Raw genomic sequence first — 25559 nt, forward strand, 5'->3', positions numbered from 1 at the left:
GAATCCCGCATCGGACGGCCTTTCGCTGCATGTCATTCCCCCTCTCTCTGCCTCCCTGTTTCCTGTCACTCTCCACTGTGCTGTCCATTAAAGGCATAAAAGCCCCAAAAAATATACTTTAAATTACTTGAATTGCTACAACAGTGAAATACTGCTTGAACACTGATGCGTCAGTATTAACAATCTAAGCATTTACTATACATATTTAATATTGTATCAGTCACAGCGGCCATTTTTGAGAAGATGTAGTACTTTTCCGTCTGATAATTAAAATTGAAATGAGGATTTTGAATGCAGAACTTATACTTGTAATTGAGTACTTCTTCTTAAGTATAATACTTATAGTATTTTCCTTAAATACTTATTGAAGTACTTCTGAGTACTTAGTCCACCACTGAAATAAAATCAAACATAATTCTCTTTTTGCTTTGTGACCTTTAAAGTTCTGTGTTCAAACTTTTCCGGCTGGTTAGGACCTCTGTGTGTGGAGTTTGCATGTTCTCCCCGTTCCTCCCACAGTCCAAAGACTTGCAGGTTAGGTTGACTGGCAACTATAAATGGCATCGGTGTGAATGTGAGTTTGAATTGTTGTTTGTCTCTACATGTCAGCCCTGTGATAGACTGACAACCTGTCCAAAGTGTACACCGCCTCTTGCCCTATGTCAGCTGGGATTGGCTGAAGCTGCCAGCGACTCTCAAGGCGAAGCGGTATAGCTAATGGATAGATGGATCTCTACACTTGTGCACAGAAGAGTGGTCTGAGCTCTAATGATCTCATCATCATATTAGAGAGAGAGAAGACATCAGTTGTCTTCCACTTTGACACACTGCTCAGGATAAAACGTGTTATATTATGTCATCTGATTCTGGCATTAGACCTTAAACACAGAAAGTGTAAAGTCGCTAAAAACGTTAAACGTGGTTAAAAAAAAAAAAAAAAGGTAGGAACCTTTAGAAGGAGCACCAGACAGACATGCAATAGAGATAGATAGTAGACAGAGGTAACGGCAGCAAAGACCTTGATTTACCTGTGTCTGCCAAAATGAATGTAATGTATCAACTAAACCAGCATTTCTCAACCTCTCTTCACCTGTTGCATGTTAAGGTCCAAAAAAAATCTCTTGAAAATTACCCTCAAAGTTGCTGTAGGGTTTTATTAGCAAACATCACTCTTCTCAAGGCCCTTTATATACAGTGATTGTCAACATCCAGTCGTTAATTGGGCTGTTCCCTAAAAGTCCATGAGTCAAATCAGTGCATCACACGTGATGCACTGATTTGCATTTTGTGAGTCGATTGACCACCCTTTTTTTTTGTTGTGTTACTAAATGAAGGAGCAGCATTGTGGCTGGTTGTAAACTTTACAAACTGAGTCTTAAAATGACCAAACCACAACAAACGAACTGTGATGGAGCTAGAGACAGGTGACGGAGGGCAATATACACTGGACAACACCATGCAGGCCATCACGACTTGTTTCTGTTGGCTGTAGTAGGATTTCATAACTGAGCTCAAACCAAGACGAGTTTCTAGGTACAGCTTTAGTCAGTATGGTGTGGCGCCTCTGGAGAAAGCGGCTGAGAAAGATGAAGTGACCCTGCATGAGGGGAGTGAGTGATATATCACCCTAGCTGTAGATGAGGTGTAATTGTGAAAAGACATCAGAGTGTTTATAAAAATTAAAACTATAGATAAGAAAAAGCATGAGCAAAGCATGCATGTTCACATGTAATCAGATTACCACCCTCACACTCCATGTAATCTGGTCCTGTGTGCCATTGACCACGCTTCCTCTTTAGACAAGACGGTTGGCTGGGGAGGATCAATGCTGGCTGTGGCTCAGGGAGGAGATTTCTCCCCTCTGATGGAGCCAGTCAATAGGTAATTTCTCCGGAGACGTGTGGCGGCCGTTACAGTATTGAGCTGCTAAAACTCCCCGGGCTCGACCCCTCTAGATGGACTTGGTTCCCATGTATTGATAGATCTCACACACTAATGTAGCCCCATGCAATCACACACACACACTCACAGTAAGACACAACATACTCTTGACTTGTTGTTAAGGAAGTCTTAATTCACTGGAAATCACACAGGTATCGTACATACAATTTTTCATGTCTTCAAATACTTTCCCCAATATCAAATTCTGTTGTTCTACCTGTCCCCCTGATCAAATGAACAGTGACAACTGGTGACACTAATCTTGGGTGCCCACCTTGAAACTTTGGTAATTGTATAGATCTTCTGTGATGCTGGGGTAAAGATGGGTGTGAAGCATCCATGGTTTAGAATTTGTAGCTTCTTTCCCACAGGAACATCCATTTTTGAAGTATTGTCTACTGTCATGGCTACACGTTTTTGCTCTATCAGAACCAGATTTTTACAAGGAACAAAGCTTAACAAAGTAAAGTCAAATCAGTTTTATTTCACACTACATCACAAATAAAACAAAATTTTACTAGGCGACTGTGGCTCAGGAGGTAGAACAGGTTGTTCACTAATCAGATGGTTGGTCGTTCGATCCCCGGCTCCTCCAGTGTGTTGAAGTGTCGTTGGCCAAGATACTGAACCTCAATTGCCTCTGATGGCTGTTCCATCAGTGTTTGAGTGTGTGTATGAAGAAAGCGCTGTACTAATGTATGTGAATGGGTGAATGTGGCTTGAAGTGTAAAGCACTTTGAGTGCTATATAAGTGCAGTCCATTTACCATTTACTTAATACCTTTTTATTAAATTCCTTCAAAGTCTTCACTACATACATTATGAAACTAGACAGACATGGATATAAACTGGAACCTGACTAGTGGAGGCTTACAACTGCGAGGTGGTAATTTTAGTTTCAAATATGTGGCAGTCTTCCTCAACACCTGTAGACAGACTTGGATGTGTAAAAAAAGGTGGAGTTCACTGGTTCTAGGGTTAGCAATGCTTTTCAATCAATTGTCGATTGTTCCACCTCTATGGTCCAGACTGGAATGTCTCGAACATACAGAACAGACATTCAGACATTCAGACATTCACTTCCTCTAGCGCCACCATGAGGTTAACATTTCTGGATCAGATTGCAGAAATTTGGTGCAGACATTCATGTCTCTCTCAGGATAAGAGCTTTAATGATAAGAGCTTGTATAGCCATCATCAGGTCAAAATTTCATCTGCAATATTGTGTTTGTGTTTTATGCTAATTATGGTGTGAACATGAAAACCATTGTACCTGCTAAACATTAGCATGTTACATTGTCATTGTGAGCATGCTACAATACCAACCACTACTACCTTTATGTTGAGTTTACTACAGCTGATAAAGATCAGAAGTAAACCTTGTATTTCAAATTTAATTTATCTTATCATTTGATTTTTTGTTAATATACATATGGGACTTGTTCTGACTCACACACACAGTGTGTTCCTATGACAGGTGATACAGTGTAAGAGGTGAATTAGCACCTGTGCTGCAGAATTTTAGATTTATTCTTCTTTGTGAATCTTGCATCAGCTCTATCTTGATGATTCTGCAAATGGTACCTGTTTCCAACCTTGACTGTTCTTCTAAAAGAAAATCTAATATCTAATGTTAAAAGTGCTAAAAAGGACTCTTTGTGATCACAATAATCCAACTACTGATTTTTGCACTTTTTATTTTTTTTACCAACAAATGTAAAAGCTTTCACAAACTGAAACTTGAAATTGAATTATGGATAATTTATAGATAAAAGAAGCAGGATGTAAAAATATCAATGGCAAAAGAATATTTGTTTTATTGTAATTTTTGACCACCTCAAATTTCTGTCTCACTCTAGACCCATCTAGACGCAGTGACCTCCAGATTTTGGGTTTTTGTCTTCTTCACTGGTTGTGTCGGTCTCTGCCTTGGGACGGTGTTCTCAGGAACCCAGCTCAGGTCCAGGAGGCCAAGACCAGGTAGGTAATCCCTTGTACTGTTTCTGCAGCAGAGATATAACAACCTGTGATGAAACATCTAGGCAGGTGCCCTTGGAATAGAGGTTATAGACAACTAAAAGCCAGTATACAAACAGTACAGCAGAGCATTTCAAATGAAAGCAGGAAACACCTGAAACTTATCTAAACACCTTGAAGAGAGGCGTCCTGGTCTGTAGACAGAATTGAGGCTGAGTGAGTTTCAGTTGTTAACTTTATATTAACATCATGTCGTCAACATCTTCATGTCCTGAAATGTTACTGTTGCTGTTTGTGAACTGCGAAAGCCACACACAACGTTGACAAAGGCAAACTAGCTTGTTTATGCTAACTGTCATGTTCTATATACAAAATGTTGTGTTTCTCCCTCTGGTGGGCATTTTGAGCTCCAGCTTCAAGGCTATTGGTTAAGTTTGTCATGTGATGCAGCCAGGTCAGCCAGTTTTTTCCTCTTCTCTTCGGAAAGTGCTAGTTTTGCCATGAGGTCTGCTTTGAGTTTTCAATGTTGAATGTTGTATGTTGAAGCTGTGTCCATCCTTTGGAGTTTATTGCTTGTGAGTATCATTTGTTCATGTAAGAATCACATTCTACAACATTGTGTTTATGTATTTTAAGCTCTGTGTTACACTCAGCTAAAAAGTTCTGTTTAATCTGCTGCTTACTGCTGCTACTCATTTGTTAGCTTCTTTATATTGCTGAGTCATGCTAATCTGTATCAAAGTGTAACATACCATATTTCCGTTTATTTCAGTTTTACAAGTTGTAAATTGAAGAGCTGCAGACAACAGTAAAGAATATAAACTTTACTCCACCTTTGGGATTTCTTTAAGTCTTGTTCGCTACCTGTCGATTTGTGTACAGACACACACTGAGGGCAGGATACTAACATAGCGAGTCTTCACATATTAGCGGGCTACCGTCATTACAGTTCCATCTGTCTAAGAACACTGACTTTTTAAATATTGAATTTAATTTTTGCACACTCCCTATATGGAGGTGTGTGCATGTGCATGATATAGAAATGATACAGCTTTTGCTATAGATATACCTTTAAGATCCATCAACAAAGTAAGGAAAAGTTCTCCATTTCATATAATACTAGTCTAATCTGACCATCAAAGTAATGGATACAGGGTATCATATGCAGCCACTCTATTATCCAGGATAGGCCAATCTGTAAGCAATGGGACATGCACTGACTTTCACTGTTGCACCAGCGATCTCCTGCCGAGCATATTAGCCATCTGTCTGTCAGAGTGGACGGATCCCCTAGCATGAGTAATGACGGGCAGTAGGGAACATCCTGGTCAGCAATTAGCTGAATTAAATATGTATACTTCATGACCCTTTTGTTAACTGGAGAAAATGAATCTGTTTTCTGTGTAATTGAATCATTTTTGAAGATTGATTTTAACATAGTGTGGGTGTGCACATGGTGCCAGTATTACTGTTTACAGATGAGCTTCTACCTGCAATTTTCTGAAAGACTTTATATCTAGATCACTATTGGAGTCATCCAAGACCAGTAGTTTGTTGTCCAAGCAAGGTCATATATCAGCAAGTTTCTCCTCATTTGATGAGTTTGACAGTTTAATCTGAGCTAAGGCAGTTTTCTGTTCAGCCACCATCTGCTTCAGTATCTGATGAATACTTCGGAGGTGAGACCGTCTGCATCGGAGTTGCCATTGTTATTTCCATCGGCATGTTCCATACTTCTTGTCTTGTTTTTGTTCATTGTTATATATTTTTAAGGATGCACATTTTGGTAGACCATGATTGTCAAATATTTTTAGGTGATGCCAAGACCAGTCAGTCTAAGCAGCCATCTTGCAGAGACCGCCACATGACAACACTTTTAGAAATTCCTAAAATAATTAATGGCAATGAGAAGTTCATGTTTGTGGCTGGTGCTAGCCACTTGCAAGGTTTTTATATTTCTCTGTTATCTTCCTAGATACTTGCTGTATGTCTCAAGTTTTCCTCCAGTCTAAATACATTTTATAATGTCATGAAATAAATATAAAATGAAATCCACAGCTGGATATCATATCGAATATATATACAATCTAATATAGTTATGCAATAAAACACTTTGTGAATCATATTATTTTAAATGTTAGACTGAATTGCATTGCAGTGCTTGCTGTGTAAGCTGTGAAATAGTACTTTGCTCTGTATATTTTGTATGAACATCCTGTAGGACAGTTTGCCTGGGCTTGGATTCAGCTTGTTCTCCTGCTGTGTTGTTCTAACTCTACTATCCACCTCTGAGTTCCATCGCTCGTAATGCTGATGTTCCCACTTCCTCACTGTCGTACCTTCCTTTACTCCTCCCTCAGACTGATGGAGAATCTGCCAGACTCAGTCCAGCAGCTGTCAGTGAGCACAGCCAGCACAGGTAAGCCAGGGCCGCAGGGCATCTTCTAATTCAGACTAATTCAGGTTGTGGGCTGACAAGCACAGAGCATATGGGTAATGCTGTTGTACAGCAATATTCCTGTATGCATAAGCAAGATGGTTTTTCATTCATAAGAAAACATGTAAAGCATGAAAAATTATCAGATGTGTCCTTGAGAATTATGTTCAGTTTCTTACTTGTCTCATTGTCTCACAACAACTGGCAACTGAAATTAAGAAAATGGACAAAGTTCAATTGCTCCAAAGTGTAGAGAGTTTTTGATAAAAAACTAAGTCACAGGCGGTTTGTAGAAAGTTACACTGTGGCCACAACTTCTGCTGTGTGAATGGATGAAATGACTCTGGACTTTTGTTTTGAAATCACATGGAGCTGGGATGATTTTTTCACTGTTTGGTCTTTTAACAAAAGCAGGAAATGCGTCTTCAACACATCACATTTCAGTTCTCAGGGCAGAGTAGTAAAGTGGCAGTCTGCTCTTTTTGGAGTGTTAGTGCACTTTACTGATTCTACCTGAGATTAAATGCTGTTGTTCTGTCCTGCCAAACAAAATGAGGCAGTGAAATCAGGGTTAAAAGTTTTCCTGGAATCTTAAAATGATGACTTATTGGGAATCTGCCAAAATTTCTTAGACTTCTCACCATAAAATAATTCAGATTTTAAAATCATAACTGCAAAATCATAGCTCCTAATTGATCAGGATATCGCATTTATTCTGACTTTCTGTTTTTTCTGTGTTTTTATATTCATTAGATTATTTTTTAGTACTTCCTCTATCCTATCTATTTGGTCGAAAAAAACATGCTTCAACAAATTTCATGCACTGTTTTTCAGTTGTACTTCTGAGTGGTTTTACAGGAGCAATGACCAGAGGTGGACAAAGTACACTGCTCCATTACCTGACTCAAAGTATAGATCCTCTGGTCAAATATGACTCCAATACAAGTGAAATTTGTTTAGTTTTTTTTTTAAGTACTGGAGTACTTGATTTAAAAGTACTGAAGTATTCAAAAGTACATTTTTTATGTCAACACATTGTTGTATTGTTCCACATTTACAGAACCTAATGATGATCTTTATCTAACATCTCCATGGTTAGGACACTGACAGGTTCACACATGACTGACAGTGGCGGAGTTGGCTGTGATTGGTTTTTCTCCTGTAATGACTACAGTGTATGGTCTATCACATTTTTCAAAATAAAATAAAAATTAATTCACTGACTAAACAATGCTTCAAAGTAAGAGTTCTTCATAGAAATATAGTGGAGTCAAAAGTACAATATTTGTCTTTTAAATCGACTAGTACTCAAGTAAATGTACTCCATTACTGTGCACCTTTGCATATTGCCATCTTCATAGGGTTGTCCTGAGGTTATTACTGCATGTAATGGCAGGGAAACAAAATCAACTGATCATATGGAGCCATTTCAGCTTGTCACTTCTGTCATTTCATTGTACTTGTTAGGGTGGTGATGATGTTTAGCAGAAAGGTATCTTTGTTTCAGTACATACTATATTCTTCATTGTGTGAACACATGGCTGTGCACAGATTCCCACAGGTTGTTTTTTTTCAATGTCAGATTTTGGTAAAAATTCCATGGATTTCAATCACTTGTACTTGAGCCTGTTTTATCCAAGTAACCTAACCATGCCTGATGTGAAGAGAGCCTTTAAAATGCGCAGTCTGTGGAGATGATGATAATGACAATGATATTGGTCTGGACTACAACAGATCCTCATTGTGTCCAAGGTCACAGAAACAAAACTTTTCACCCAGAATGAATCTCTCTGTCTTCCAGTCAGCTGAGGCTCCAGTTAAACAGCCGTCCCACTGACATGCCTTTCAAAGTCTGTCGTGTGTTATCTCCTCTTTATGAGTAGAGGTCACACCTGTGAGAGGGCTCAGTGTGTGTGATGTATGGCTGGGACCAGCTGCTTGCTGTCCGCCACAGATAAGAGCCAGTTTATGCATCAACTAAGTGTGTGTGTGTGTGTGTGTGTGTGTGTGTGTGTTTGTATGTGTCATATACGTACGTCGTCAGTGTGTGATGTATGGAGGCTGACTGTGTACGCCACTTCCACACATAGATCCATGGCTGTGCACATGTCTAGTCTGCTCTCTGTGGGGAGATACATTTCCAGGCTGATACACATCTGGTCTGTGACACCTTCAGGTTCATCTTGAATTTGCTTCTGCATGTCTCAACACTTCCAGAGACGATTTCATACCTAGTGCCTCACAGCTAGTAAAACCAAACTATAATGCTTGTGCAATGAATCACAAATTATACCAAAGGGTTTGACTGATCCGGATTTATCCAGAATCTTCTACAAGATATTTGAGTTGAAATATTTGAACGTGCTGTAAATCTTTGACATGCTGTTTGACTACTTTCTGTACCTGTCCGTAGACGAGGTGGCTGCGTTCCTCCTATATGTGAAAACTTTGGGCTACCAAGAGAAGCCAGACTACAAGCATCTCAAAAAGCTGTTGGCCTGTAGTGGCAGGGGAGGACTTGACCTCTCCGCGCCTCAAGGATCTGCAGCAGAGTCATCCACCAGGGCGGCAGATCTTCACACCAGGGAAAAGGTGAGGGGGCTGAGACCTTGTGTCTAAACTTGTAACTGAATGAGTGTATGGTGTGAGATCCTGTCAGTCTAACAGTGGCAGTACATAATGTATATGTATTGAAACATGAGATTGTGTCAGTAACTACTTAAATTATTCTGTGATTGATGCCAACAAAAGGTTTTTGCACCTGACAGAAATGTAACAGATACAGCTTCCTGTGTTTTCCAGAAAAGATCAAAGATTGGTTAAAAATAAACCCAAGTGTATTTCCCTGGTTAGTACAGTTCACTTGGTGAGCTCAAAACAACTGGACTAAGACAAATGGGCCTTTTCAAAATACTATGGTCGATATGATCAATGTCCATCAGACAACTGTATGTTGGGCTATTAGAAGAGCGTCCTTCACTCTCTAGTGCTGCTGTAGGTGTTATATGCACCTACCAACCCAGGAAGAAGCAGCAAAGAAATCAGGAATAAATTGACAGTACTCATGATCCTCTATTGCTGCAAACAACTCTATAAGTTGTCTTATTTCTTTATCAGTAAAATAAATTAAAAAAAAAATTCAAATCACAGAGTCGGACGTAGCCGCAGAAGTCCTTTGCCAATAGTGCAGCCATCTCCACAGCACCCCATCAATTAGGCCTTAATGGTAGAGTGGCTAGATGGAAGACATTTTGAGTGAAAGATGTATGACATCTTTCTTTTTTAACAGTGGCTGAGATTTTTAGTCATTTGCAACTTGATAACGTCAGCTCTTGTCAATTCAACTGGAATTGAAGTGAGGAATCACGTCAAATTAGAACATTCTGCACTGTGTGTACGGCAGCCCCAACAACAGCAGGTTGTAAAATGAAGACATGGCTGTGATGCTCATGTGGCAGTATGTATATGTATAGTGTTTTTCTGACCTGCGGAAAACACTGAATGCTCACTTGTCATTTGGGTGTGGGTTCAAATAGAGAAAGAGACGTCACACCGTCACGACAACGTGCAGGAGTTTTGAAGAGGCATGTGAACCTTCCAACAGACGCCTCCTTGTAATGGACTACTTCGTATCGTAAACTCATCTTCCAGTGATTCTGCTGCACTGGTGCAAAGACGACAGTTAGTGCCTGACAAGCAGGTATAAAGTTCTGATTTGTCAGGAATAATCAGCTGTTAAAACAAATAAAACATAGTTTTGCTGTTGTCTCGTGAAGTCCCTGCTCAGATAAGAGGTGAAGCAGCTGACTGCGTGCTGGTCAACTGAAGTATTCCTTCAGGGTTTTTAAAATGCAACTGTCACTTTTACTAACATTTCTATATCCTGTGGAAATGTTACTCTGAGTATGGTGCACATACAGTAGACTGTAAAGTAACATCACAGTTATGACAGATTCAGTATGGAAGTGCGAGTGTGTAATGCATATAGTCTTTTATAGGGACAGTGTGTTTTACGGTGTGTGTGTGCTTGTGCTACAGAAAGTTAATAGTAGCACTGAATAGTTTGAGCCATTTGATCCCGGCTGTTTGTTTAAAACATAAAACAATGTTTTTGCATGCAGAGAACATTCAACAACTTCAATGTCGGTTACAAATAGTTCTGTTTCCTTCATTGAGTCTCTTAACCTGAGAGTGTGGAAACGTGACAGCAGTGAAGCGGGAGGGTTAACCTCCTCCTGATCCCCCCCCATCCCTCACTGACAATGTCACCCAGAGGTGTCCAGGTCTAAAGCTGGAGGAGAAGCGCGATTCTCCTCAAATTCACCAGAATCACTTCTTGACCCCTCGGGCCCACGGAGCGCCCTCTCAATGGCCCAATTTGAAGAAGTTGATGACACACACTTTACGCAGCACAGGATGTCTCCAATTATGCTCCTGATTTCCTCTCCTCTCCTTGTGTCATTTAATTTCCATGCTAAAGTGCTGGCCAGTTTGATCCCTAGTTAAACAGAAGTGGCCATTTACAGGCGGTTTAGTGAGGAGAGTAAATGTCAGCCGAGATAAAGGCCATTCAACGGGCATGTTCACTGAATCATTTGCCACTAGTGTCGTATAAATAAATTATTTTATATCTGATAATGGCTATGAGGAGTCAAAGTTTTATTTAAGAGAATCTGCTCTAAGATTGTTTTTTTTTTTTTTTTTAACATCATGAAAATATCTGGGAAAGTTCTCTCTCTTTTTTTTATTTTTTATTTTTTTTTTATAGAAGATATTTCATGACGGGGTTTAAAGACCCTGGTAACAAAGTAGGGGCGTATAGAACAGATAGGGGTGTTTTCTTAAACTGGTTCCAGCAATAAATAATCTCACATGTATTTATCAGCAGAAAGCAGGACGAGCCAGAGGAGCCCCCAAAGCCAAGCCTACAGCCACAGTGATGGATGAAGAAGTTCAGGAGGGAGCCAAGTCTAAACCAGTGCCCGCTCAATACATTAGAGCCCCACCCCTCACTAAACCTCAGGCGCAGGTAAGATCTGAAACAACCCATAATAAAGTTCAGTGTATGTGTGTTCAGACTATTTTACAACAAAATACACTCAGAGGCCATTTTATTAGTGTAGACCTTTCTACCTGATGAAGTCCTCTGAACAGTCCGAACTCTTCAGGGTTTGTACACTTCCTGGAGATCCTGCTCCATGTCCACACAATAGCACTTGCTGCAGATTTGTCACCTGCACTTTCCACATCCCAAAGATGATCTGAGATCTGGTGGACTGTGGAGGTCACTGGAGTTCACTGAACTCACTGTCATGTTGGTGGATCAGTTTGTGGTGACATGTCTTACCGTACTGCCAGTAGTAGCCATTAGAAGACGGGCAGACTGTGATCATAACTAGATGCTCAGTGGGGAGTCCTGGTGACTCACCTGATAGAGCACCTACCACTCAGGCTCAGTCCTTACTGCAGTGGCCTGGGTTTGAATCCAGCCAAACAGACCTCCCTCTGCTGCCCCTCATCCCCTCTCTCTCTCCCCCAAGTTTCCTGTCACTCACTGTCCACATCCCAATGAATAACTTCAAAAGAAGAGATGCATATGTTTTCACAATATGTTAGGATGCACCAGTGTGGAGACATGTTAAGGCTTATGGGACACGCTTGTTATATGAAAACACCAGTCATCACAATTTTCATTTCAGCCATTAAAGATATCAGGCCACAGTCAGGGTGTAAACACACGTTCATCATATAACTTCACTTACACTGAATAACATTGTTAAAAATATTCTGAAATCAACAGTAAACTTTTTTCTACTTGCTCACAGAAGGAAAAAGCTTTTCCTGCTCCCAGAAGATCACAGCGACCAAGACCTGATCCTGTACAGACTTATCAAGAAGATAGTGAAGATGATAGTGAAGATGAGGATGAAGATAAGACAAGACCCAGACCCATCCCTGAATGTTACCTCAGAGGCCCTCCGATAGCCCCCAGAACTCAGTCTAAACAGGTGTGAGGCAAACGTGTAAGAGCAGCCACGTTCTTTATTTATAACTGACATTTGAAAAAAATCAGTTTGAATGTTATTGATGAATGTAAAAAAACAAGTGTTTGATTGTAGTTAAGTCTTTGTAAATGTCTGAAACATTACGATTCCTGCTGTGACTCAAGTTCTGAAGAAGGTTGAAAAGAAACACTAAAGTGTTCAGTTGGAAATCAATCGTTCACAAGTTTATTTGTAGTTATTCACATGTTCACGTTATTGTCAGCTCTAAAACAGCAAACACTTGAATCTCTTTGATAGAAAACTAAATCCAAACAGACCTTCAGGAAAAGAGACGACCTCACTGTGACCTCAGCGAGGCAGGAACGAGGAACCCGCCTGCAAAGGAGGAAACACTCCGTCCCGGGGTGTGACGGTCAGAAGCATGATGATGAAAGGCTGATACACAACCACAGAGCAGGCTACAGCCACCAACAGTGGTGGGACAGAAACCTCCGTCATGAACACAGAGACAGCTCTGGGGATTGGGATAACTCTGTTCTCAAAGGTCCAGGACTGGAAGCTGGTCCCACACAGAGGACAGGACTGCTGCACTGGCTTGTCTTTGCAGGTGTCTTCCTTTCCCTGGGTGCCTGCGTTCTGGGCTTCTTGGAGTTTGACAAAGTGCATTTAAACCCTTTTAATCTAGAAAATTAAGTGTTTTTGAGCAGGTAAGCTTCTTCCTGAGCCATTCCCCATGGGCAAGATGGAGCTGATATGAACCCAGAGCCACTCCTCAGGACTTCTGGGCTGACATTTTCACTGTGATAGGCTGCAATTGAAAGAGAAGCCTCAGTTTATTCTTAATAATTATAATATGGTTAATAATTATGGTTACATGTATATGAAGGATTGCTTCAGAAAAAAATAAAATGCGCTGTCCTGTCTGGAGTGTGGGTGAACAACTGCCAAACACACTCCAAATCATGTGCATAAATAAACCTGGCTGTGACTTGGACTCAGTGATGATGCTGCATTCACAAACATCCAGTATTACATGTTTTATATGCTGTATCACAGAAGTAGCTTCATTAGAACCGAGTGAATGTCACACACTGTTGTGAGCGCACTCAGGAAAGAGAAGGCTGCGTGATGTATAGCGCCGTGCTAATTAAGTGTGCTGAACATGTATTGACGGTGCGGCGGAGACCTTTATTAAACGCTGTGAGGTGCAGACGTACCTTGCTGCAGTAAGGACACTCTCCAAAAACAATGCTGAAGCTCTGCCTGCTGGAGGGCAGCGCTCGCAGCCACTGAGGGAAAAGGAAGAAAAGGAACTACTTCATCACATCATTACCTTGAATCTGGTGTGTCAGTGTCAAGTGATAATAACGCTTGTTTCAATGTACACTTATTACTGCACACTTTAATGGTATATTCAAGATTATCTGACACATTGAAGCATTTGAAGCTTTTACACACAACCTTTCATGTCTTCAACTTTCTCAGCTCTAAAAAGAGCTCATTGAATATCTATAGTCGTATATATTTTTTATTCATTTGAATCTTATTGAAATTGTTCCCTTTTCTATGTGGTATTTTAAGATTACTGTTTCATGTAGCTAGGTGTCAGAATGAAGAAGGTTTGAATCTCTTTGTCTTTGCGTTCCCCTCCTTTAGACTCTTTGGTGGCTCATTCATGTTCATTCAAGTTTAGTTAGTTTTCTTCTGTCAAAGCACAATCAAAACTTCCATCCATCCATTATCTATACCGCTTATCCCTACAGGGTCCCGGGGGGGGCTGGAGACAATGCCAGCTAACATTGGGTGAGGGCGGGGTACACCCTGGAGAGGTCGCCAGTCTATCACAGGGCTGACACATAGAGACAAACAACCAGTTATGCACACATTCACACCTGTGGGCACTTTACAGTCAGCAATTAAGCTAATGTGCATGTGTCTGGACTGTGGGAGGAAGCCGGAGCACCCAGAGAGAACCCGCACAGGGAGAACCTGCTGACTTCACAGCCCAGAACCTTCTCACTGTGAGGCGACAGTGCTGACCACTGTCGACCGTGCCGCCCGCCAGCAAAAGATGTACCTTTCAATATTATAATACACCAAATAATGGAAGGATTTTTTTATGTAATTTGTGTTAGATCACAGTTTATGTTAGAGTTAGGGGGAGTTAGGGTTAGGGGGGGGCGCCAAGTCTGAAGTCACCCAGATGAGTGGTTGTAAAGAAAACTGAAGTCTCCATTTTGCAGTATGATGCTACAACTACATCCACATCAGTCATTTTTTAGAACATGGTTGCTTGATTAAAAACACAGCATCTGACTCTTTTTTCATGCCAGTTGGATCAAATAAATCAGCTCTGGATGCATCCAGTCTTTGAGTGAAGATCTTTAAGGACTCTTCTGAGCTGCGCTCAAATCCTTCCGAAGTTCTTAGTAATTAATAGTTTAAACTGGTGATTTATTAAATGTGGATGCAGCATTAAAGCTTAAGGAACGTGTAAGCTCACAGAGAGTAATGTGTACATCCATCACTAGGCATCTGTGATTAAGTAATTAACTCTTAAAAGCAGAAAGTCTGTGCACTCTTCTGGGAGGTCAAGTGATTTATTAAATGTAACCTCCAGCCCTTTGTTAACGTAGGTACGACTGTTTTATTTATATCTGCAGAGATGCAGTTCCAGAGTTGACCTGCGAACATCACATGGTCATTTCATTACAGCACTTTGACATATGTTGTGTTAGTTTTACATTCTCATCATATGTATTAAATATATTCCACTTTTACCTTCGCTTCAATATAAACATGTCATTTATTATCAAACTAGTTTAATGAGCTGGTTTGATCAGTTACCTACAGAAGTGAATAAGTATTGAAATGTTTATATGACAAATCAGTAGATTTCAGTAAAATCACAAGTTCTACTTCTACACAGGATTATGAAATTAATGTTAAATAATCATATTGACATTTGATGTTATATACATATCAAACACATATAACATCCAACATCGACCCATTATGTGATTCATTCATTCATTAGCCGTACTGTTTATCCAGTTAGAGCTGCGGGGCGTCTGGAGCCAGAGGTGGGGTTCACCCTGGACAGGTCACCTGTCTATCACAGGGCTCACATTCACACCCACAGGCAATTTACAGTTTCATTAACCTAACCTGCATGTCTGGAACCTTGATGCTGTGAGGTGACGGTGCTAACCGCTGCACCACCATGCCGCCCCCATCATGTGACACATGAATTAAACCCTGGTTAAAGAGAAATGTTCTGCTCATGATACGACAGGTGAAGTTTGTCTGAGGAGCATTGTTACTGACACTTCTGTCTATTCTTATCCTAACTTTTCATTAATCAGTAGTGAAGAGTGTGTGTGTTTGTGTGTGTGTCCATACCTCATACAAACAGGCCTGGTGGAAGGGTTGGCCACAGCGAAGGTCGTTACACACCTGATCAGGGATCGCAGCTTCAAGACGATAGGAGTAACAAATCCCACACTCAATGCTGAAAGCCTACACACACACACACACACACACACACACACACATAAAATGAATGGAAATATTCAGCACTGAGCCTGCTCACGCACACACGATTCACACACAGACTACAGATGCTGAAGATTTGGGCAGGACCTCTGTAACCACTTAGAGACAAACATACTAGTTAGATGTAGTTCTGACATCACCTTCTAACACCCTGAATCTTCTCTCACACACACACACACACACACACACACACACACACACACACACACACACACACTTTCTCTCTCTCTTGTTTGCATTTTGGTGTAATGAGAAGCTCCTGTTTTTCTGGAGCTATCCATTAAGACTGAGGATGGCAGGTTTAAAAAAAAAAAAAAAAAAAAAAAAATCAACATCTGGTCAACTCAACTTTTTTGCACTCCTCTGAATGTTAATGAAGCTGAGGCATTAATCACTGCGGTGACAGCGGATAAACACAACGCCCTTTCAACCCATCCACAGAGAGGGGAGGGGAAAAGAACGTGTGTTTAAAAAAAAGAGAGATAAATGGTTTTGCATAATTAAAGCGATTTGATAGTGCAGAGAATTCTGCCATCTTTGTTATTCTAATGATCTTATCTGTTAACAACCCAATTAAAGGAGAATTTGTGCCCACCTCTTGGAAAAACAAAACACAGAGAGAAAGAAAAATATGGAAATAGACAGAAAAATAGGCAGTAGTGTATGTCCGCCCCCTTATAACTTAAAGCTCAAACAGATACACAAACACAAGCTTAGATGTAAAAATGACATAAACACACACAAACACACACACACACACACACACACACACACACACACACACACGCAGCTCCTTGAGGTAATCGTGATGGGAGGGGGCAACTGTGTGACATACAGATTTTTCGTGGGTGGCAGGTGACGGGAATTCGATCTCCAAAACATCCCGGAGGTTGTGCAAGACGCTGGAGTCCGGGTTCCTGCCAGCAGACCACAGACAGCTCCTTCACACACTAATTAACCACATGCAAATAAGCCTGCAAAAACACTGGGGGATGATTAGGAGGCTTTTACCAATGGTATTAAAAAAACAAGAAAAAAAAAAAAAAGAGAGAAAGAAACAGGAGCATTTCTGCTGCTTCAAACTGAACAGTGGTGGAGGAAGATTCTCCTCAGAGTCGTCAAGCGAGGAGGAAAAATAAATAATCACTCTTCATTTCGTCACAAAGTGCAGATTTCCTTTGGACTCTGTGACAAAATGAAGAGTGATTATGTGTTTTCTTCCTGACTGATAATCAGATGCTTCTTTACTCTTCTAGTGGTGGAAGTGTTATGCAGACACTGATAATGCTACTACATGTAAAAGGTACAATGACCTCAGGTCGGGCTGGATGATACGTTCATTAAATCCCATGAAAAAACCAAAACCAACAATGGCTGTCTCCTGTAACAAGTGTTGTGTTTATCCACGTCGTTCCTCTGAGCCACTGAGCTCAGTCGCAGCCCAAAAATGATTCAAAACAGTTGCACTGAGTGACATGTTGCTTCATCACCATGAACCCAGTGTCGTTTATTTTTAATACGACTCAACCATCCTGCTAAACGCTTATGCGTATTCATATCATGTTTTTAAAGCAACACTGTTCAGTGTTTTGGGCACAGAACTCTACAACATCACTGAACATCACTCACACATTCACACATCCAGCAGACACAGAGCGACATCAGCATCCAACTGGAGTTTGTGTTTGTTGGAGCTGGAGACTGAACCAAAATGAAAACTTTTACAGGCCTAAAAAAAACAAAACAGGAAGCTGAAAGATGCTAAAACACTGGAGCAGAGAGGAACTGTACATGGTGATAATTCTCTCTGGGTCGGTCGCTACAGGCGATTACACTTAATCATTTGGCTCGTTATTAATATAAAAATAGTCCGAGAAAAAAAGTCCAGTTTTAAAGTAGTGCTTCTTTCACAGGAGCCAGTGGGCTGAGATCTGAATGTGAAGAGGTCAGAGAGTTAGAAGACGAACTAAGGCAGTTTTCACACCTGATGCGAACCGTACCTGAACTGTACCTGAACTGTACCTGAACCGTACCTGAACCGTACCTGAACCGTACCTGAACCGTACCTGAACTGTACCTGAACCGTACCTGAACCGTACCTGAACCGTACCTGAACCGTACCTGAACCGTACCTGAACTGTACCTGAACCGTACCTGAACCGTACCTGAACCGTACCTGAACCGTACCTGAACCGTACTCGAGACCAGCTTGTCAAGTGGACCCCTGGGAACAGCAGACGAACTGGACTTTGGGGTCAAGTGTACTTTGGCCCTGATGTGAGAGCCCCTTAACACATTGTCAGTTTTGGTCTTTTCATGGGTACAACAATGCAGAATCACATAAAATAATTAAACTGACTTACACTGATGGGAACCTGCCAAACTTTTCATATGTAAAACAAACCTTTAATAAAGAATTTAGAAAAACAGCAACATGATCATCATCTTGATGATGCCACTGAAAACTGAGCAATTATTACACTGAATTTTCATCCATTCATTAATTCAAGCAGAAGCTCAGTCGATGCAGAGGAACTCACCACATGTGCATATTGGCGTTCAGCTTATTCCTCAGCGGCGTCACCACTGCAGCAGCAACAACAAAAGAAAAAGGGCATTTTTCTGTGTTAGATCTAAATTGTACAACTACTAAAAACCTTAAATTTGACGTTTTCTGTCCCCCCACACATTTCAAACAGCTGCAGACACACTGTTGTGTACAGTACAAGCCCTCGGAAAATTAGACTGTCTTCCTCTGCATACCCTCAAACGCTGTCTGTTATTTGACAACAGCCCAGATCAGCACAGACGGCGGCGTCACCACTGTCGGATATGAACCATCGCCGCTTCCTCTGATCCACAGGGGAACTTTGTCTCCGTGCGGTACTCATCACTTTCACTATTTGTTATTCCTACATGCAAAAAGCAATATTTCCGTGTGACCCCTCATATTTGAGGGTCGCCGCCTGCCTCCCATCTTGGCTGAAGTGTGTGTGTGTGTGTGTGTGTGTGTTTAATATCTTTTGAGTTGCATTGCTAGGCAACAGGCTAGGAGTTGCATGACCTTGAGTTTACAGAAACAATGGCCAACAATTGACGGGGATTTAAATAGAAATGTGAAGCTCGCCGGTCGGCTCCATGTTGTTGGTGTGGTGAGAATGAAAAATGTGCCATTCTGGAAGCAAGTCCTCTGACATGACGACAGACAATAGTCAACACGACCAGCCTGGTTGAAGTCGAGACGTGTGGGGATCAGTGAGAAAGAAGCGCCGTTTCATTCACGCCTGACGGATTCTCACTGATCTGATCTGAATAATGGCTGCCAGGCAGAATTGCCTGGGCTGATCCTCGGCTGGTGCGTTACTCACTGAAATCAGGCTTTTGATTACGGGTCTTATGAAGAGGCACAGGACGCTGTCGTTCCCATTAACGTGAAAACAATTAGTTAATTAGTTGATCAATAGTAAAATTAAGGGATAGCTATTTTGATTTATCCGAGAAAACCTGTCTGTGTGTTTCAGCTGCTTTCACTTTTCTACTTAACAATGGATTTTTTTATTGTTTTCATTTTATAGACAACATTATTGATCAAAAAACTGTCAAGGCATTAATCAATTAGCTTAAATGACCCTACTTTCACAAAGCAACACATGAGGGCCTGAGTTTTAGGGCTCTGTCACACCAGCAGCAGCATTCCTGATCTAACCCAGTTAAAGTTCAGAGCTCATTTAGCTGAGCTGAATTTGAACTTTTACCAATTTCAAACTGTCTGACAGCAAGAATCCAATCTTATCGTCCTACTTTTATGGTCTCAGTTAGATTTACACAGTAGAATGTCCCGGTGGCTCACCTGGTAGAGCATGTGCCACGAAGGCTCAGTCCTAACTGCAGTGCACCAGGTTCGAATGCGACCTGTGTTGCTTTTCTGCATGCCGTTGTCTCTCTCTCTCTCCCTGACTTTCCTGCCTCTCTCTCTCTCACTGCAACTTTCAGAATAAAAGGCAAAAAATGCCCAAATAAATAACTTAAAAGAAAAACAAAAAGACTGTCCTGTGAGTGTCCAGGAGTCCATAAGTCGACTTCAATTATTAGCCCGAGCTCACAGCTGTATTAAAACCTTTTGTGAGTGGTGGCAATTGTTGGTGGACATTTTTTGCCCTGGCCTTTGCCTCTCAGGCCACATATACATTGCCCTGATTCTGATTGGAGGAGCTGTTTGGGACTGTGCAGATAAATTCAGGGCTGATAACGTATCGTCACTTCCTCTGTTTGTTTTTTGGAATTACATTTTATAATACACAACATTTATATTTTTATTTACAGGTGACACTGTGTAATTGTATTATTCTAATAAAAGGGATGCAACAGTTGACAACTTTACTGATGCAAGAATAAATGTTTAACAACTAAAACTATAATTCAGCTTCTCAGTTCTCAGCTAATGTTTCATGGAGAAAAATTCATTTTGTTTTGTTACACCTCTGAGGTGCAAAAAACAGATTCATTCTAACGTGCTACTGGCTCAGTTTGTATACATGTATGTAAATATAGTGCCCGCCTGACAGAGCTGCTAACCTCTGGGGGAGCTGAGATCCTGGAGAGTCCAGAATGACGGACGCTCACCTTAAAAAAACTATTTACTGACAACGCTCATCTGCAGCTGATGACTGTGTTATAATGAGGAGAGGATTATCTATGCTTTCATACAGTGTGTCAGTTCTGGGTGTGTAATAGAGCAGATACGCTTCTAATGCTCTGGTGCTGCCTGACAACACACTTTGAAGCGTTGCCATGTCTCTGGGGTCTACGTACCGTGCTCGGCTCCCAGCAGGCAGCACTCAGGCAGCATCTTAGGGTGTCTGGGATCTACCTCCACTTTGATGGACACGTTGTTTCCTGCACACACAGACAGGATGTACCCGCCCCGACGACAATATGTGACAGTGGATTATACACACAAAGTGTCTGGATGACTGGAATTAGCTGTGCTGAGATCTGCCTTGCGTGTGTTACACCGTACCAATGGTGATCCGCCTCATGGTGTCGGACCGGCTGGGTTTCTCCGGCTCCAGAATCCAGGTCTTGCAGTCGATCTCATCCAGGACGTCCCAGAAATCTGTCAGGGAATCCAAAACCAGCAGGAACTGGTTGTGGAGCTGCTCCAGAGTACTCTACCAAACCAGACGAGAACAAAACCAGAGGTCAGTTTAGTCCTCTAGGGTCCATATTACAGAAACTTCCTAACTGGCAGATCCTATCTTAACTGTTTTGTAACCATGTCAATTAGGGTTAGGACCTGATTTAGAATCTATTTGCTGCTCTTTTATTGCCTTTATACAACCAACAAAATGTCAACAGACGGAAGTTATTCATTGAGAGTCTCATGGTAAACCAGAAACGACTTGTTGAGATGAGAAAAGTAGCGTTGGTTGCTAGGTAAACAGACGTAGACGTTGACGACCAACACTGGATGGAGTATTTAGGATTTCCCTTACTGAGATAAGATTCCTAAAGTTAGTTAGGATTTGCTTCTGTAATATCTGACACCTACCTTATCTTAAGACTCTCTTATGGGTCTCTCTCTCTTTGCTTGAGCCATGAGCTCTCTCTACCACTTAGGCTCAGTCCTTACCACAGTGCCCGACCTCATCCCCTCTTTTTCCCTCAACTTCCCTGTCAATCGCACTGTCCCTTCCACATTAAAAAGAAGAAAAGGTTTTCAGCAGTGTTTGCATTTGACTTCTCTTTGTTCAGTGTCATTTTCACTGAAGCACAAATGACAGACACGATATTCTTTTTACGTCTAAGCTGCTCAGGTTGAGGCTCACTTTTTACACTCATGTCGTCCATGTCACCAGGTTTACTTCATGTGAACACGACCAACTTGGACGGGGTGGAGGCACATCACTGAACATGAGGTAATATTTTTTCACGAACGCACGCACTGGAGGAAGTATTAACCACATTAACCGACATGAGCAAGATTAAATTGGTGAGAGGTCAGGTTTGATATTTTTTAGTTTAATTGTCCAGCGCCTAAGAAAGGATGTTTGTATAATACGGCCCTTAATTACATCTATAATTAGTTGCTTAGCAGGTAACAGTTACAAAAGTGAACCAACAGTGAAGTATGGCTACAACGATTACTTGATTGGTTGATTCACAAAAATAGCCAACGACTCTGGTAATGGATCAACTCTTTAAGTCATTTATAAAACAATTGCTGGTTCCAGCTTCTCCAGTCTGAGGACTTGCTTTTCTTTGTCATATAAGATAATAATGAATATCTTGTGGTTCTTGCTGTTGTTAGGACGACACGTAATTTGAATGCATAAACTTGTGCCCTGACGGATTGAAATAGGCATATTTCACCATCTTGACAGTTTATGGACCACACTATTAATCAATTGATCTATTAATCAAGACAAGAACCGTCAGATTGATCGATAATGAAAATAATTGTTAGTTGCAGCCCTGCAGTTAAGGGTAAATAAAGCTAAGTGCTGTATAAAAAGCCTCCCACAGTAGCTTGGAAACAGTAAATTGTGATTAGGTTTATTTTTATAGTGCACTGCGCAGAATTATTTAACTTCATTATTACAACAAAACACCAGACTGATACGATGGAACACAGAGGTCTTCCACCGACTCATTTGAGACAGCGGGAGTGAACTCAAAGTGCAGATGGCAATCGCCCAGTTGGTTAAAACTGAAACAACTTAAGGCACACACATGTTCACATACACCCACACGGCGAAGAGAAAGGGAGGCTGATGGAGGTGTGGGAGAGCAATACAGATGGAATGAGAAGGAAAAAATTAGGGGAAAAAATGAACCAAAAATTATGGGTCATTGTGCCAGCACAGTGCACACAATTAAGCATCGTCCAGGTGCCGAGAGCCTCAGCAATTACAGCCCAATTAATGCCAGTGGCATGATTACGGTTACTGCTAAGGATAACTACATTGGGCCCAGTTCAGAAAGAAAAAAAAGAAAAAAGAAAAAAAAAAAAGGAAGAAGAGCTGGTAATTGAATTCCTGCTGTAGCTGAGAGAAGAACATGGGTGAGGGTGGAGGGCTGTAAGAAAGTATGAAAGACATTGAATCTGAGCTGAGATTTGCTCCTTGGCCATCTCAATCAGTCCTTTTTATCTATTTATGATATCTCTGACTGACCTCAATTTAGCTCTTAAAAGCAGCCAGGCTGAAAGAACCCACTCCTCTTTACATGATTCTATTAAACCGAACTCTTTTTAACCTATTTTCAATAAATCCTTTTCTCACTGAGCAGCTTCTTATTTACAAAGGAATTAAGAATCATCCTTTTGTTATCGTAAAAAAGAAAAAAAAAAGAGAGACTACCTTCACCATACAGTATATCTTCACTGAATTCTACATAATGTGGCATTGTACTGCTAGGGGTTTTATACGTTGCAACTGTATCCATATGTGAGTTATACGTTACTATAAGCATGTCAACTGTATTCTCTGAAGGAGACATGAAGGTATCCAAGCACAAAACACAATCAGGTAAAGTGACCATTAGTTAGGTCTATACAGTGAGTCAGTGAATGCACCATGGAGCCGTAGACAGTTTGTTTAGATAAACAGATCACAGCTGAGAGAACAAATAATTACATACATCCAACCCATTAGTGTTTTAAATGGTCTATAGCACTACATGAAGAACACTACTTACTATGTGTTGACTGTAGGAGGAAAATATTTGATGATGGACGAGGAATATGAATCTGTATTTTGACTGGATGTGACAAGTGTTTCCACCTCTGACATGACTGAGGTAGCTCCCTGGTGGGGGTTTCTTGTTAAAAATGTATGTGTGTGTATGTGTGTGTGTGTTTTTACTTTTATATCAGGTACGTTGAAAGGAATGATTTGTAACAAATATTTTAAACTCAATGCTAACTTACTAGCTTCCACTGGAGCTTTCGACTGTATCCAATGATCTTCTTCAGCAAACTGTACTTGCTCAGGTGTCATCGTGGGACTTAAGTACGGGAGCAAAAACATAACCATAACTTCCTCATGTCACCTGATGACACCTGAGTTCCATTTGCTGAAGAAGGCTGTGAGAAACAGTTGAAAGCTCTGGTAAGAGTCTTGATTTTAAAATATTTTTAAGGAAAACCAAATGTATTAGTCCATGTCTCGACATGACTAAATGCCTGTGACAAACACTCGCTCATTGCAGGGCTGTATAAAAGCATGTGTGTCACCATAGATACTGTCTTATGGCAAAACTTCTCAAAAATCAAAGCAAAAACTGTTTATGAATAAAATTTGATGCATGTCATTTTTTTTTAATGATCTAATAAATAAATAAAGATACATAATCGATGCTCATTGATTTTCTAACGTCGGCCACAATGACCTGATAAAATGAAAAATATTACATGTACAGATACTAAAGTATAACTGATGAGACAAAACCTCTGGGAACAGATACATGTATATTGCCCTATCCTTTCTCCTTATACAAATTACAAAGTTGTCAAATAGTAAAACAAAAATAAAAATCTTTTCAATAAAAAACAAAATTAAATGACAAAATCTTTATCATAAATACAGTATGTCAAATTTTTCATACTTAAATTTAAAAAATGCCAAATATATTTGGTTACAGGCTCTAAAGAGTAATTATTATTTAGAACTAGTATTTTATTTTTTTTTTGTATATTCTGGTTAATAAAGTAAAAATAAAACTTTAGACCCCAAGGCAGAGAGCTGGACACGCCCGAGGAGTTGGAAGATACATTTTATGGTTATGTGATGATTAATTAGATTTTTTTTTTTATTTTGATTTATTTTTTTCTCAAATCTGCCTCTGTACTTGTTAAATAGTAAAATATGTGACCTCCTCTTGTATCTAAAAACTATTTCAAAATTAAACATTATAAAAAGGGAATATCACAAACTGTCTGCTTCACTAAAGGGTCACAACCTACAAGTGCTGGTGGTGTTTTAGTCTGTTGAGCAGACAAGAGGAGAATGTATAGATGAAATTTTATGATGTAATTAATAATAACAAAAAATTATTAACAGATTAATCAGCTTCAATCCTCAATCCTCACACACATTCACACTTTATTTACACTGAAACTTTCTCAGTATCTTAATACATGCAGTTTGGGTGTTAAAAATCCCCTTTGTATAGTCTGCAAGCACAAAGGACACAAACTACACACACACACACACACACACAGGTTTATTTTTCTTCCCATTCTAGTTCCACACAAATGCACAGAGTGGCACGTCTTGGCCCTGCAACAGAGCAAGCAATAATTACTCATTCAAATGAACATGTCAGGACTGTCGACAGACAAGCCCTTCCCCCCGCCACACACACACACTCACTCACACACACACACACACACACAGACATACACACATACATACATACAGACACACACACACACACACACACAAAATCAGACAAAAACACACTTGGCACAGACGCAAGCACATACTCACACACACATACACACACACTTCATGTTGCAGTGTGGGAGAGATCCATCAACAGCACAGCAGGCAGACAGGCTCCATACGGTAGCGCTGTTCTAAGCTGGTCCTCACTGTACGCCTGCCATGTATCAGCTCAGCAACACAGACACAGACACACACA

The 25559-nt window shown here is 40.6% G+C and overlaps 2 protein-coding genes across 8 annotated transcripts in view; one reads left to right on the forward strand and one right to left on the reverse strand.

Annotated features, from left to right (window-relative positions):
* Window positions 1–13353, forward strand: part of LOC111669558 (serine/threonine-protein kinase VRK1-like) — a 24692-nt gene extending 11339 nt beyond the window's left edge. For 5 of the 6 annotated variants that reach the window (XM_023425919.2, XM_023425920.2, XM_023425921.2 and 2 more), the window contains 6 exons: window positions 3800–3920; window positions 6278–6336; window positions 8768–8946; window positions 11240–11383; window positions 12180–12362; window positions 12657–13353. In XM_023425919.2, coding sequence (XP_023281687.1) covers window positions 3800–3920; window positions 6278–6336; window positions 8768–8946; window positions 11240–11383; window positions 12180–12362; window positions 12657–13052 — 1082 coding nt within the window. In that variant the 3' untranslated portion in view covers window positions 13053–13353. The remainder of the gene's footprint in view (window positions 1–3799; window positions 3921–6277; window positions 6337–8767; window positions 8947–11239; window positions 11384–12179; window positions 12363–12656) is intronic. The other variant, XM_023425923.2, reaches the window with a different exon arrangement.
* The window catches only part of fancl (FA complementation group L), a 32168-nt gene continuing 19165 nt past the window's right edge, over window positions 12557–25559 (reverse strand). The window contains exons 8-14 of one of the 2 annotated variants that reach the window (XM_023425926.2): window positions 20935–21085; window positions 20727–20810; window positions 18455–18500; window positions 16750–16831; window positions 15762–15878; window positions 13577–13648; window positions 12557–13167 (exon numbers count right to left, since the gene is read on the reverse strand). In XM_023425926.2, coding sequence (XP_023281694.1) covers window positions 13132–13167; window positions 13577–13648; window positions 15762–15878; window positions 16750–16831; window positions 18455–18500; window positions 20727–20810; window positions 20935–21085 — 588 coding nt within the window. In that variant the 3' untranslated portion in view covers window positions 12557–13131. The remainder of the gene's footprint in view (window positions 13168–13576; window positions 13649–15761; window positions 15879–16749; window positions 16832–18454; window positions 18501–20726; window positions 20811–20934; window positions 21086–25559) is intronic. The other variant, XM_023425927.2, reaches the window with a different exon arrangement.

This window comes from Seriola lalandi, unplaced genomic scaffold (assembly GCF_002814215.2).
Source record: "Seriola lalandi dorsalis isolate HSWRI2012SDOR001 ecotype SW California unplaced genomic scaffold, Sedor1 jcf7180002054795, whole genome shotgun sequence".
Classification (NCBI taxonomy): domain Eukaryota; kingdom Metazoa; phylum Chordata; class Actinopteri; order Carangiformes; family Carangidae; genus Seriola; species Seriola lalandi.